Source organism: Anguilla rostrata, chromosome 5 (genome assembly GCF_018555375.3).
Source record: "Anguilla rostrata isolate EN2019 chromosome 5, ASM1855537v3, whole genome shotgun sequence".
In the NCBI taxonomy this organism is placed as follows: domain Eukaryota; kingdom Metazoa; phylum Chordata; class Actinopteri; order Anguilliformes; family Anguillidae; genus Anguilla; species Anguilla rostrata.
The window spans coordinates 41453153-41469282 of NC_057937.1; the positions used below are offsets into that span (position 1 = coordinate 41453153).

Here is a 16130-nt window from a genome sequence, read left to right on the forward strand (position 1 = left end):
CGAGCTCCATAACACCTGTTCGCAGGCTGACTGACAAACAATCATGTCATTATTCATTGCTGAATTGGCAGACCACCCCCCCACCCTCCCACCCTCCACTCCCACAACCCAGTTCAAGAAGCCTTGCCAGAACAAAGAAGGCTAAAATAGGATTTCTGCTTTTGACGTAACATCAATTAGTTCCAATTTTATGGAGCTCCCAACACTCCCATCGCAAAGCTTTAGAGGTGGGTCACCGCTGAACAAAATGCTTCAGGGAGAGGATGGAACCCTGTGACTCTGACACACAGGACCAAACTGTGTGGGGCAGTGATGGGTGGTTTCAGTCAACTGTGCTGGTTCAAAACATATGGATCATTTTAGGCTGGAATGCAACTGTTTTCTAATCCTGCAAAAAAATCGTCATTTTAAGTATTTCAAGAACTTAAAATGAAATGCTAAAAAAAACAATAACAATATCATATGAGGAATCTCCATTTTGCGTACATGCACTAATTAGTGTTTCAGAAAATAATTACTGTACATCGCATTTATATTTGATTAATTCTTTTAGCATTCACCATTTCATGAGTGCACATATATAGTTGTTTTTGTAGATATTCATGGTTTAGTGGTTCATAACAATACATTCACACCTCCCATATCTTTGGTAAAAAATAAAAAAAAATCTTCTGATACCATTTTAATGACAAACAATGGGATTTGCCTTCAACCTGTCTGAACAGTCTTTGCCCTGTGATGGTGCAGTGAACAGAAAGCGGCCCTTTAGGTGTTTCACTGTCTGTTCCAGGTCAAATGGCGAAGCGCGCCTCACCTCCGCTGTGTGACCTGACAGGGGTGGGGCAGTGGTGCAGGGTTCCATCGTTCCGTTCCGCAGAGCAAGCGGGGGTGTTTCTGTAAGACGCCTCAGTGCCGCGGTGTTGAAAAACACAGCGCGCACATGGCCTGAAAAATCGCAGCAAATTTCCGCTCCCTCCCTCTCTCTCTCTCTCTCTCCCTCTCTGAGATCCCCACTCCTTCAATTTACACACGCCACCTTTCGAGAAGACATCTGGTTTGAGATGGGCAAACTGTGGAAAAAACCAAGACCCACGCAATGTTTTTCCTTTACATAATGACATGGGTGGTCCTTTAAAAAAAAAAAAAAAAAAAAAAAAAAAAAGGTACACCTCAGTTTATTGAAAAAGTAAGCATGAGACAATTTTACGGCACCAATTACTTCCAGGGCATATTACCTCCCTCTCTTATAAAGCTGTACTTCCCTGGTACATGAGCAAATGAGCCCAGACAATTTAAGAAGCACTGATTTGCAGTGGAGGCCTCTTAGTTTTCTGTGCATTCTTCTTCTTATTAAGGCCTGAGGCAGAGATATTTTCATCCCCGCCTTCCTGAAACCACTGTGATCTCCATGAACAAGTGCCTTTTTTTATCTGGGATTCATTAGCAACTATTAGCCTTGATGTGGCAACATTTGTGACCATTCTTTCTGGAATGATCCTAAGCCACATAAGTCAGTTCGGAGAAGCTAATTATTGCTGTTGCAGGTTGCATTCAGCTGTACTGCCCTATACAGCCAAGTCACTTGCCAGGCCTCCTGATTGACTGTTCTGGTCTGACCATTGGATCTCGCTGCATAAATTCCCTGTACTGAGTTTCAAGGAAAACGGTGCTTGTTTCGCTAGCTTGGGTAGGCTTAGTATAGAGTCCCCTCCACAAACTGATGAATGCAAAGACGTATTGGATTTCATGTTCATTACTAATAGCTATGTCGAGCAGATTGTTGTCACATTTAATGACGTTATAATAAATGACCTTGGAAGCACAAATGCCGACCTCTTGTCTGAGGTAACAAGTTGCGTAAAACTACGATTCATCACCTGTTCGCTCAGGGATTCTGAAATAAATCCGGATAGTCAGAAATGTTTACTAAATCCAACATTCATTCTCTCTAAATAATCTGTCATAACACAAAGTTTTATAACTAGATGTTTTGTCATTTAGAATCATGCATTACATTACCTACAAAAGAATATTCTGATCTACAACATGATACAAACATTTGTGTGTGTATTAATATTAATGAAGCATTTTAAAAGGAACCACGGAAATGTACTAATATAAAACATAATAAGTAACTACATTTAAAAAGGTACATAAATGTATTAAAATAACTGAACATAAAGCGCTAAGCGAAACAAACTAAACATAAAAATAATACTTTGAGCAGTAAATAAGATCATCATTTTAATATTCTCACTGAAATTTACATATTTTAAATATTTTAAATGTCAATTAGAAATTATTTGTCTATGTCCAACACTTCATAAACAAACCCTTTGCCCTGTTTTGCTCTTATTGAAAGCTCAGCACTAAGCCCAACGTGACAAATTGACCTAATAACCTTACACACAGCGCAGCAGACTAAGGCCTTGCACAAAGCCTGTTTTGCAGTATCTGATCCAGAGTCTGGGAATCAAACATGGGGCATTAACATAGCTTAGTGTTGTCAGCTTAAAGACCCCTGAAAGATATCAGCAAACACTGCTGAAGTGATAAGTGCCTTTAGGACAGGCTTCAGTCGACACCCCAGATTATCCCAATGGCAGCAGCATGGTATCCAACACCACTGGACTGAAGAGGCAGCCCACCGACCAGTTTGCACCGGCACACAGAAGGGGACGGCAAGGGGGGCTTTCACCTGACTACTGGTAGGTATGAAGACCAGGAGCATAAACCCCGCCATGTCCATTAAATCATAGATTGGTTTCATAAAAAAAGAAACCACAGTGACACATCTTCTGCCCCTGGCAAGAAAAATTTACCGACCCCACTGCCTCACCCACCCACGCACAAACACATGCAGTCACACACACACACACAGCTGCACTATATTTTCCACCAAGGGCTGCGGCATCAGTCATTGGTACTGGATGAAATACTTAAAACCATGGACAACCAGCTGATTAAAAAGCCCATTGTGAATAAGTTTGTAATTTGGAATTTTTTGCCAAAAAAAGGTTGAAATATGAGAGAGAAGTGTGTACCTGTAATGGGGGGCTAACACTTCGGCTGACTAAATGTAATCAAACCACTGAACTACTCAAGAGAAGCCAAAATCCTGATGTCATTACGAACACGCTCCAGTTACTCACAGCAAAAAGTAATGATAATGACTCACTCCCTCACAGTGACTAAAAAGAACCAATGCATATTTCATTCGATAAGTTGGGTGAAAGTTATACAGTCCAACTGCAGAATTGGTTGATTTGAAGTCCTATAAGAGCATATTTCACATTAAGTACATTTTTGTTGCTCATATGGTGAGAAGAAATTTGTTGTGGAACTAAAAACCGAGCCACTGAATTGCCACCTATACCTCACTCTAAGCACAAACCAACACTGCATGGGCCCACAATAGCCACAAAGCAAAGGGTTTGGGTCCATTTAGGGTCCATATAAATGTCACTACAATGTATTCTAAAGAGCGCCGGGGACAATGCACATGCTGGAAATGCTTCTTGGCTATCCATCTTTTTAACTATAAACAACCAGCTTTCTCATTCTAAGGGTCCTGCTGGGCGCCTCGTCCCTCTGTCAAGGGCTTTATATTAAAGGGAAATTAGGTTACATTGAGTTTCAAATGAGCCGCCGACAGCCTCTGCGTCACTGTCACTCTCAGCCACTCCGAGTCCAGGGCAAGGTGGGGGGTGAAAACGGGAGTTCAAACAAGCGGGGGGGGGACAAGAAAACAACTGAGATGACGGATATAAATGATTGCTTTTTTTTTGTTTACCATACATCTGTTAAGAAAATCTGTATACATCTGTTTGAAAAAAAGCTTTTGGACCTCTGCACTGTCCGCTTACCTTGAAATTCACAGCAATGTATTACAGTGGGGTTGTAGAGATCCCCTAAAGACCTCTGGATGTTTTCGCAGATTGTCATTCGCACACATGCGTCCATTGAGGCACTTTGCTTTCATTTTCGTCCCCCGTATCGCACTCTTACTCTTCTGCTCGAGTCTGCAGCGTGTGACAGTCAGTGGCAGCTTATACTGTTACAGGCCTTCACAATCATTTTACTGTTGGGGAGAGCACAGCGCATTCCGGTTCCTTCTGAATGGCACCTCAAACCTGGAGGCATGAATCAAAGGGGCCTGAAAGTATAAGAAAGCTTATCCGGTTTCAAGTGAGAGAGGAGCCTCCTTTCATGCCTTCGGTTTGAAGTGCTGCTTTCTAATCAACCGCCGCACTGATATATACCTGCGCGCACAAAGGCGGCAGCGACAATGCGAGCTCATTCCTTACCTTTGTGAAGCCACGCAGGCCAGATTTAGCCAGCGTAGCGCTACGCACAGCGCTAACCTTAGCACCAAAATCAAGCCTTGTAAAGTTGTCACTGCAGACGCAATGAGGATTTGCAGGATTCCAGAAGAACGACAGGTATGCACAATGGTGACACACCGAAAGTGCAGGTCTGTATGATGAAGACATATGGGAAATGTGGTTTCCAACTATTCAGGTTCCCGGTTTGTTTGAATTACAGGAGTGTGTATTTAAAAATAAAAACATTTTTTACTGCATAGGATGTACAGCACAATGAAATAAGGAGTCTTCACAGGCTGTTCCCTCTCGATGTTGGTTATCAGGCTCCTGGAAAACACTCAAATGTTGTGTATGGAAACTTAATCTGAGCTACAGATTGACCTTGACAAACAACGGCTACAAAGCATAAATACTTTGCATATTGTATTTTTAATAACATACTTTTTAAAGAAGAAACAGAACTGGGTGAACTTACTGACTGTATACACACAAGTATTTATCACAAGTATGAACAGATCTTCTCACCTTACCTATGCAAATCCCAAAGGCCAGGCACAGCTTAATGACACAGACATGATCAAGTGATCAAGGTCCTATCACCACATAAGTCCCTACAATTACTAGACAGTGTTCTCTTTTTTTTGGCCAAACTTTCAAAGGTTAGAACAAACAGCAAGGCTTTTTCATTTGAGGGCTACAAAGCTTTGGAATTGGATTCTTCCTTAGTTGGGGGGGAGGGGGGGGGGTGTCAGAAACTGTGTTGGTCTTAATATCAACACTAAGAATTTACCTTTGTAACCTTTGTATGTTGATTGTGGAGCACTGTGTGGCAACTAGATTGCAAATGGTGCTTTACAAAAATATTAATTAAAAAAAGTTTGACAATGTCAAAATATATTCATGCTTATCCAATACTGCAAGAAGCTCAACAATCCCAGCTGTTCCTAACAACAGTCATTTTCACAAATTAGATAATATAATTAAACACATCATAGATTATGCCCTATGCTGCAATAAGGAGTAAAAGGATTTCTGTTTCACTTCATAGTTGCATTACATTATTGTGTGAAAATGATGTGACACTCCCATAGCCTGTAAACAAAATCCCCTGTATTTACACATTTGCATCACTTCACTGTCTCTGAGGTTTTTGTGAAGAACATGTTTAGCTTCAGCTGTCAAAAATTAATCAAGTTATTGTATTAAATAAATGGGGACACACTTTAAATGACCATCCAGGCCCATTCAAATGTCTGCTTTTCATCTGTATTATTCTCTTTGTTTCATAACTGCATTATATATATATATATATATACACACACACACACACACACACATATATGATATGATATAACAGAGGAAAATACTTTCTTAGCGTGACCTGCAAAAATCGAAGCTTCTGAAAAAAAAAAAAAAAAAAAAACTACTTACGACATCCAGCGCTACTAAGGAAATGTTAAAATAAGACCAAAACCGCGAAGACCAGCTTTGCACTGATGCAATACTTAAACTCGAATTTGCTTCAATGCATCAACAAATGGGGATTTTAGAGAGAAGGAGGCTTGGAGCACTAGATGTAGTGGCTAAATAAAAGGGTTAAGATTTCTGAACTGACTTGCTGAAATTGGGTATGGGAATGAAATGGTTGCCAATTTGTTTGCAACGCGTTCGAACTGTACGGGAGTTCTTTTCGCCCTGACAAGCAGGTGAGATCAAAGTAAAGCTGGACAAAAGAAGCTCAGCAGCGATTTGTCAGGGGACGAAAGGCAGTCCCGGCTGGGAAAGCGGCTGCAGCCGCGGCCAGGCCCTCAGATCACTCGCACACTAAAGAAACCATGGCATGAGAAAAAGTACAGCAAAAAAGGTTCAAAGGTCAGTTAGATTTGGTTTGGATTATCGGTGCCTCCTTTTTCCACAAAGGAGTAGGGAGAAAGAGGCAGTGGCTAATAACCTTTGTAATCTCGGAAAAGACCCTTTGTGTGCACAATTTTGGAATTTATGGACAATTAAAAGGTACCCCACGTTTTCCTCTCTCACTCCTCCACATTTCTCTTTCCAGGAAAGTACTAAATAAATGTTTGCGGACCGACAGTGAATAAAATTGGAATGTAAATTGGTTGCGCTGACAAATACAACTTAGTAAATATATCCAATTAGCCTACAATGTAAGGTAATCATTTATATACTCAAGCATTGGGTCGCCATTTTGTCGCTACGCCATATTAGGCTACAAGCGTTGTAACTTGTCTCAGTCCTGAACAATTTTTTTTTTTTTTTTGGTATACGTTTTTATCTATTTTCTATGAAAAATCGATGGGTATGAAATGATTTACGCCCTATTACACATGTTTAAAAATAGGGTTACTTTATCCAGTTATTTTACTATTAGCAAGGTTGAGAGCAACAACCTCAAGATTACCTTAAATATTCCTCCCCTGTGATTCTGCATTTTAATGTTTGACCTGTTAATGGCTTTTTAATTGGAGCGGGTGGTGTCATTTCTTGTCATACCACCCCCACCTCCAAGCAATTAATTGCGCTGCCACACTGAAACATTCTTTATTTTCTGAAACCTATAAATCAAACTCGTTTATAACTGGAGTTCGTTAAGATGGAGAAGAGAAAGCGTCGAAAATGTATCCGATGGACCTATGATGAGATGACCGCCTGACTAAGCTCATTTGGCCAATCTTAACATTTCAATTAAACGACCAGTTTAAATGCTACACCCATATCCAGAATGCGATTAAGACGGCAAATTACAGGTCGTCAAACTGAAATTGGACATGCTATGTCCAGCTTGTTGTGTTTTTGCTCTAATCCAAGTAAATAAAACTTAAGGCATTTATAACCCTGTCATATAATTTGAAATTTGAAGGCTATAGAACATCAAGTGTGGATTGGGGCGTCATGACACGTATCAAAACAAGGGTACGTTATTTAGCTCTTAATTACATGATGAAACGCTCTATTTTGTAATGATTACAGTTTTTACCCGTCAAGAATAGTTTTAAGACTGAATCGATGCCATCGGTTACCGGTCTGCCATCCGGCTCTCTCGGCCCGAGCAAAATTCAGACTGTTCTCTGATTATTACTCGAGGCTTTGTGGGCGGCTGTAGACCGTAATTAAAATGCTTCCACAAAGAAACTGCCGACCACATCTGAAGTCCCACCCTCTGTCAGAATCAAACCACATCAAAAAAGGTCTCCCTCAGAAACGGTCACCAGAAAATGTATGATATACATCACTTGGCTAATGTTAAACCGTGTTGTCTGATGCGCGGCGTACAAGTGGAGAAGCAATATACAAAGTTGTTATAGCCACTTTCCTGGTTGTTCTGTTAAACTGTCAACTCTTACCAAACTACGGTTAATAGTGTACAGATTCACGGCACATTCCCAAGAGGTTTAGAAGCACGACTTTAATAGCAAACATTGGTATGATGCCAAAGGGCAGAAAGATTTGTAGATGATGGTGCTAATTATGAAAATGGTAACCATAATGCGACCAAGATGGAAGCAATTTGAGCAAAAGTCATTTGCGTGTTACTCTTCCGCCCACGGGCTGCAACATACCCAGAGCTTAAATATTAAGGCGGGGGTAGTCTAGACTCTACAGCAGCACACATAATCTTACACTAAAGAGAGAAGGCGCACAGTGCGTGGTGGGAGACCTTACAGTACGAGACTGGATGCTGATACCAGAATCAAGGGAAAACCAGCGGTTTCGTGCTCATCTGCGCTTTGGAGATAAAATATCTCTCGTTTGGTCGTACCTGGACCAGGGACCCTAAAACAAACTTTTATTGCGGCCACCCCCATTCTGCGCGTCGCCTAGATGATGGAATAGCTCTTCAGTTTTTTTTCTCTTTCAGAAACAGCAAGGATAAAATGCACACGAGAGGGCACCGTTCAATAAACTCCTCACTGGACTGCCAGTCAGAACAAAAAAGGTCTCGACAGGTCGATTTCCTTCGGTTACTTTGCGGCCAGTAAAAGCGTCCTTTTTCTCTTCCTGCCTTTAATGTGTAAGAAAATCTGTCAGACTGATACTCTGTGTCGGAATGCCAAATTTCTTTAGAATTCAGTTGTAAAAAGAGCCGACTAAGAAGAAATATCTTGTCAGAGAAAATTAACAAAGACTGCGAACGACTGTCGTTGTTAATTTAGCCTGCGTTGAATAATTAGATTTACGAAAATACCTCTACAGAACTCATCATATATTTCATTTTATAAGTATGAAATAAAAGTTGCCTCTGAAACTACACCCAATGATGATCGCCTGAATCACAAACAATAATTTTATTTGATAGCATGAGAGAGGTTAATCACGTCAAAATATTTATGGTCTATAGAAAATAAGTCAATTATATTAGCCAAAATGAATGTATGATTACTTACGAGAATGCACGCTCTTTTTTACGTGTCAAGCTATATAGGCCTTCATAAACTACATCTAAATTTTAATTTATCCATTTTGATTTATGTAGCCACCAGGAACAACTAGTCATTAGTCACCATAGTTCCCAACATAGCAAACTTGAAAGTGCAGTTTTATTTCTCATGGGACAGCTTTAAAGATGCAAACCTAAAAAGTATGTTATAAATGAACATCAAATGTTTTATAATGCAGCTGTTTGGAACAAGCATCCTTACGGGCCACATGTGCAAGGCTCGTCTATTTAGCATCGCTCAGCCTTGGCACATAATGTGAATTTGGATTGATAGTAGCAGACCCGGGGGAATGTGCATGCAGATGCTCACAGTGTATAATTTTCGAATGTATAATTGGCCTTTTGGATATTTCAAAAGGAGAGCTCTGAAGAAACTCTGCCCTCGGATGGCTCGCGCTTTGTGATGCGGTTTTCTCCAATAAGCCACTGTGTGTAATGCTGTGTAATTTTATCCACACTGCACTCTCATGATTCACACAAGACTGATACCTTGCCTCCCCTTCTCCTTTGTATCAATTGGTTGGAGTTCAGTCTATTGTTGCTGGAAGGATCTTTTATTTCTATGCACTGTCGATCAACGAAATCTCACGATAGCCTCCTTCTGAAATCCAGTGGCTTTTCTGCAGATGCTGTCTATTTGGAGAGCAAAGAGGACCTATGACCACCGCCACGACTAATCCACGCCGCTGTCAACGTGCTGGTCCTAATCGATTGCAACGGGTTTACTAGATCTTTGCAGATAAAGAGAAGAGATCGGAAGAGATAACACTGCCAAATGTTTCGTGGGCTGGATCAGTGCGCTTTGCTGCAGCGGCAGAGGCAAATACGACTTCTTTAATGGGACCCCTTGTGTTAGTTTCTTCTATTCTAACAGGGAGACTAAGAATTTCGGCCATGCCACAATGGTTATAATTTTAGTCTTGTTGTTGCTGAGTCTGTCGGATCCCAGTAAACAAGAAGCTTTGTCCCCGAGGCGGGATAGCACTCCCAGGGCGTCTTGTACGAGGGGTCAGGCGTGTGATCCAAGGCAGCGGAGAGATGCAGGGGGACGCGGGGGAGTCTACGAGCACCTCGGGGGAGCACCAAGATGCAGAAAACTGTACTGTGCCACCAAGTACCATCTACAAATACACCCTAATGGGAAAATAGACGGTTCTCTAGAAGAAAATAACCCGTTCAGTAAGTATAACAATATTTTTTCGAGCTATATAGGGTAATGCAAAAGTTTCGCTAACTGTGCACGCGATACGGCTTTTTGACACGAATAAGCTGAAAGCATTGAAATTACGGATTTGTTGTTTTCATCGAAATTTATGAATATGAAATACAATATTCAAATCGTTGTGTTTTTTACAAGGGCGTTAAGTGTTAACAGAACATTCGCTAATGCCAAATACACCACATGGTTTAGTTTGGACCTGCTGGGTCGTTATATGTATTTTTAAACGCATTTTATGACACATACCACGAACTGTTATATTTATAAACACATTTTAAAATGTAAGCTACATTTACATAGATGAAGACTGCATGAATTGTAAACGCAAACCGTCAGTGTACAATTTAACAAAACAATCGAAGTGATCGATGAGAAGTATTTTTTTTCATTTGTAAGCAAAAAAAGAGCCATGCATATCAGCAGGCTGCTGACCTTCTAGTGCCAATATCTGACACCCTGCGAAAACCATTTCGTTAAGAATAGCTCAGAGACGCTTGTCATGAAAATAACCATAAAGGGGAAAAGTAGTTCATTTGCCATCTCCGGCAGTAGGCTAGGTATCCAGTTATTCATGCAAAGCAATCTTAACCCTATTACCAGGGATTTTCTGTTCTCTTCGTTTGTGTCCTGCTACAAAGCTTCTAAAAAAGACAACACCAAGCTTCTGTTTTTGTTGTAACAAATGGTGATTAGACGTGATTTCGTTTTCCGGTAGTTATTTATGTTTTGTCCTTTTAAAGCTTAACCGATTGACACTTGTAATCTCATTCATTATACGTTTACGGAGATTTATCAAAGGCCAATTAGCTAAATCTTACTTTTGGTGAGGATGTCGATTTCCATAAGAAAATACGAATTAACACCCTCCAAATAGGCTACAGTAACGAGGGCACAAAGATATTTATGAAAAGTATACTTTAAGCAGTCAAACATACAGATTCCCACAGATGATGCCGATTCAGAAATGTAATTCTATAGCCTATGCTAAGTGAAGAAGCAACATTTGGGGTTTTACCCTGGTAAACGATTTCAATGCCAACGTTTTGAAGAACAGTTTAATTTGTTTTTAAGACCATGTTCAAAATGAAACTGATCACAAATCATATTTTAACTCCCGTGAAAGGTTAATTTCAAAATATTTATGGTGCCTATACCTTTATTCAACAGTGGTCAAGTTTAATTGAAGTACTGCGTTACTAAACTTGATTTCAGTTATTTAGACCAAAAAAGATGTCAGAGTTGAATGAAAAGAATTGAAGTTTTTGTACAGGATTAACCGACCAGTGGTTCAATGTCATTCAACTTTCTTTAGATTGATAGTAAATCTCATTGACCTCTGTTAGGATTTAATCTAGCTCCTTCTTCAAGGTCTCAATCAATCGTGACTTGGTTCTTTGTAAAAGTCAAACGGGCACTTTTCCTAATCGCCTACGGTTCGCATTTAGACTAAGGTAATTGCTGTCGCGGTACTTTAGCCCATTATAGACAGAGAGCAAGAGTGAGGAGAGAGAGAAAGAGAGGCAGAGCGAATGAGAAAGAACCGTGGGGAAACAACCATTAATCCCGCAAATCTACGTAGGCATCATTATTGTTTCCCGTAGAATACATTCTCATTTAAAAGAACTCTGTGAAGTCACAATCGTAATCGTACATTATCAGCACGATACATTACAGTACATACCTGTAAAATAGCTATTAGAATGTAGTACTCTTTAATTAGATAAAGGTACATTTCAGAAGAAGGTGGTCATATGGGAAAATTCCTCCATAGCTTGGAACAAATCAGTGTGTTTAAACAATACTCCCGTGTTGTTCCTCCACAGGCATATTAGAGATCACAGCAGTTGACGTTGGAGTCGTGGCCATAAAGGGTCTATTCTCGGGAAGATATCTTGCCATGAACAAAAAAGGACGCCTTTATGCTTCGGTAAGTGCCACATCTGTGAATGTAAGTTCCAGATCTTCTGAAGGAAGTTGTGGATAACAGTGAGTCCATTTTTTTCAGCAAATGCACTGTGGTGTTTATCTTGATTACAAAATTGCATAGATTTCACTATTCAAAGGATTTGATATCGGTGTTTTCCAAATGAACCAACAGTTTCTCCGTGGATGTTCAACAACAGGGGTGAAAAACAATGCAGACCAAGGAATGGGCATGTTGTATAAATACCCAGCTTGAACTGGCACAGTGAATCCAATTTTTGTAACATAAGTGATTAATGAATGGCACAGTGCGGTTTAGTTTTTGGCTGGACCATATTAGACCAGGAAACCAGAGCTCACCACAAGATGGGAGAGATACAGTAGCTCTTTATGTCTCACTTCCTTCTTTTAGGAGGCTTGGAGGCTCCATTCATTCACAGCTCGGAAGTGAACGAATAATCTGTAATCATGTCTGAGAATGACTACATCATTTATTCACATTCACTCAAACAGACATTCTCCCCCTCACGTGTTGACTTGGGCTATGCATTTCCTTTTTGCCATGTGCTTCACCTACTTGGCATGTCTCCTGATTGACTTCCTCAGTTCATATTGCATATTGCAGTTCATGTCTCAATGTAATCTTATTGCACTTTCACTAGCATGGGACAAAATAGTATTTTTTTTTTATCATAGGCTTGTCATAGTCTGTAAACAGTGGTATACTTAAGTGGAAACAAGATCAGGTTGTTTAGTTATGTAGGACAGAGGTCCATGGGTACACTGTTATTTGGATATGAGAAGCAGTGCTGACAGAGGAATGCAGATGAAGACACTGACAGGTGCGCACCTCACTTCACCCCCCCCCCCCCCGCCTCCCCCCACCCCCTCCACCAGGACGTCTTCAACCAGGAGTGCGAGTTCGTCGAGCGGATCCACGAGCTGGGCTACAACACCTACGCCTCGCGGCACTACCGAACCGCGCCGCCGGCCCCGGGAGGGGGCAGGCGGAGGGCAAGCGCGGAGAGACTGTGGTACGTGTCCATAAACGGGAAGGGGCGGCCCCGGAGGGGCTTCAAGACCCGCCGGACAGAGAAGGGGTCCCTCTTTTTGCCCAGGCTGCTCGGCAACAAAGACCACGAGATGGTGCACCAGTTCCGCACCAGCCACCGGTACCGGGAGAACATCCTGCGGCCCGCCGGGCGAGCCGAACGCAGGCGGCGCCGGCACAGGGTCGCCGCGGCCAGGGGCGCAGAGCACGAGGACTGATACCGCGCGCTGCACTGGATGTAGGTAAAGATTCTCCTCTACGGCCCGCCGCCAAAATGCACAGCCCCTACAGCATACGCCAGAAAACTGACAACACAATCACTTCCTGTAGGGAGGATGCTACTTTGTCATTGGGAGGCACAGCGAAGCCAGACACACGTCGATGCGATAAGGTCTTGTATTTTACTGTGTACATATAAATAAGTTAATGTGACCAAAATCAAAACTGCTGGATTTTTTTTTTCTTTTCTACATTTTATATCACATGGAAACCACTTAGAAAGGTTTTTTTGGATCCTGTGCCGTATTTTTAAAATGTGTAATTACTGTATATATGTGTACGATAGTTTTCCATATTATCCCTGTTTCAACAATGACCAGTTTAATCTGTATAAATGTTTTTGGAAGCTGACATGGACTGAGTACATGTGCTTAGGCTGGCAAAGTTGAGTTATGTTAGTTAAATAAACATTCTGGAAGTTGGCATACAGTAAAGCACTTTTTCTGCTAAACACTAGTAATTACTAAGTAAAAAAGGGGGAAAACATGCATACATGATTTAAAAAAATGATCTATGATGTGACAGCCTACTGCATAAATTTACTTTGTATATTACTGTTCTGCATATTTATTTGGTTTCATTACTTTTTTAAATTATTGATGACATACAGTTTCTACATTTACAAATGTTATTGGTTCTGTATTGCTTTTTTTATCAAATGGTCTCATTTATTAAACTGAAAATATTATTTTGATTGGGTCTCAAAAGTACCGTTTATTATGTCAGTCACAAAAAGGCATTTACGACATTTATAAGCTTACATTTCTTTTTTTCAATGGAATACCTTTTGTGTCCTCTGAATTCTGCCTTTATTAAATACTAATACTTGCCAGAAAATGTCATTCAGAGCAAGACCTGGGGAAAAACCTACTTTCAGTGGACAAAACACTATTTTAGTGGTAGAATAAGGCATAGTTTAAGTATTTCAATGCTGTATCAATAATTGGGGCGTTTACAGTCGATCAGCTATTATATTGTATGGATATCTTAAATTATTCAAGGAAATGTCACCAATAAATGATATAGCATAATACTGTACATACTGTTGTTGTTTTTATCAAGGCGGTCTGAACCACAGCCTGACACACAGTAAAATGTTCAGTGTAAAATGAACCGATCACTCCTTTTGTGCTCATATAGATTATATTTGATTAATTAACACTGAACATTTTACCATGCATGAATGTATTAATCCAGATTGTTGTCTATGCGTTAGAACTGGTCATTCTCCATATGGAAGAAGTGGTGAAACAGTGGTACACTGCCTCCCTCTCATGCAGACCAGATCTGGTTTTGCTCCTCCCGTATACCTGATCTCATCCTCTCTGTATAAAACAGGTTTCATTGCAGCATTTCTGAATGAAAAACCTCTGGAGACTAACCAAACTCTCTTTGTAGCTACTCTAAACTGTTCTGGGTGACATCATCTTGTTCTCGGGAGCGAAACTAAGAGTTGCGGCTTTTGAAGGGAAAAGAGAAGAACAGAAGAAGCAGGACTTCAGAAAGCTTTTTAGATTGGGATTTTTTACTTAATTATTTTTAACCCCTGCTGACTGAAACTTTAAAGAGTGAAGTTTCTAAGGATGGGAAAAATGGTCTGACAACAGACTCAGACTACAGAGCCATCTATAGAAAAAAAATGGTTATCCTATACTTTGCAGGTTTGAAAGCTTCCTGGCTTTGACAATGGCCGCATCTCAGGGGAAACATGGGAAGATATTTTTCCTGGGACATTCTTTTGCTTTTCAAATTGACTAATGCCGAAAATCCAATAAACAGGGCAATTCCCCAATGAAGGAGAAAAAAAAAACTGTGTCATAGAAAGTTACACGTTGCTATAGTCTGCTATGAATGCCTGACTCTAATATTACTTAACAAGAATGCAGAACTTTACATAAGTGGAAGGTATTTGAATGAGTGCTTTTGTATTTTCATGTTCTTTCAGCTGCATCTCTGAAAATGCAGACCTTAAAAGATCAAGACTTTCAGAACAAAACCTCAGAGTTTTCCCTCTTCTTGTGATTCCTAAACCACCTTAATTACACCAATGTATACATTCTGTGGTATAACAATTGGCTTATAAAATATAAACCTAGAGAACCCTCTGGAAGAGTACAACACTCATAATGCTTGCAACAAATTATATAGTTATCCTTTAACTATGAGCTGTACAACATATCAACACGGAATTTGGATAACAAACCAAAATGCGTCATTTTCAATCTTAAAGAAAATGATTCATTTGTCATTTCCAAACAGTTTGAAAGGAAGGCTCATTATTAACTACAATATGACAGTAAATAATGATGAATAACAATATAACACACTGCTGAATACTGTAATATTCCAACTCTTGGTGTACAAATATGCTATGTTCACCAAATTTAATGCAAAATAAAAAATTATCAAGGTGGCTGACTAGAATTGATTAGCAATTCATGTTACTGATTTGTAACTTAAATCAATTTAAGACTGATAAATGTATTCTCAATCCATGCCTTTACAGCTAAACATATCTACCCAAACACCTAAAATTTAGGTCTGAAGAACAAAAAATAAAATAAGGGTATGAAAATGTCCCAAATAATGAGGAAAAATCTGGATATTCACATCACTGTCAGTGCGAATGGGAAACGGCCAGAAAAAGCACAGGAAAGTACTGGTTGTTTGCTTTCAGTTTGTGTGTCCTCCTAATCCCCTAATCTCCTGAGCTAACTTGCATTCAGTGGCTGTCTATCACGGCTCTGAATGTCCACGTGGTGTATCTCTATTGGCATCTTGGCCTTATTAGTTCAGTGGCATCAAACAGGTAAACAGAAGCTCTGGAGCTAAGGTTCTGGGTCTTGATCAAGGAATTTGCGCTGACCCGCGGCACAA

The 16130-nt window shown here is 40.3% G+C and overlaps 1 protein-coding gene across 1 annotated transcript; it reads left to right on the top strand.

The window, feature by feature from the left end:
* The first annotated feature begins 7709 nt into the window (after positions 1-7709).
* fgf3 (fibroblast growth factor 3) lies at positions 7710-14284 on the top strand. The gene is made up of 3 exons (XM_064336257.1): positions 7710-9960; positions 11824-11927; positions 12821-14284. Exons 1-3 carry the CDS (start codon positions 9684-9686, stop codon positions 13190-13192), a joined length of 753 nt encoding a protein of 250 aa, XP_064192327.1. The 5' UTR covers positions 7710-9683; the 3' UTR covers positions 13193-14284.
* Positions 14285-16130: the final 1846 nt, after the last annotated feature.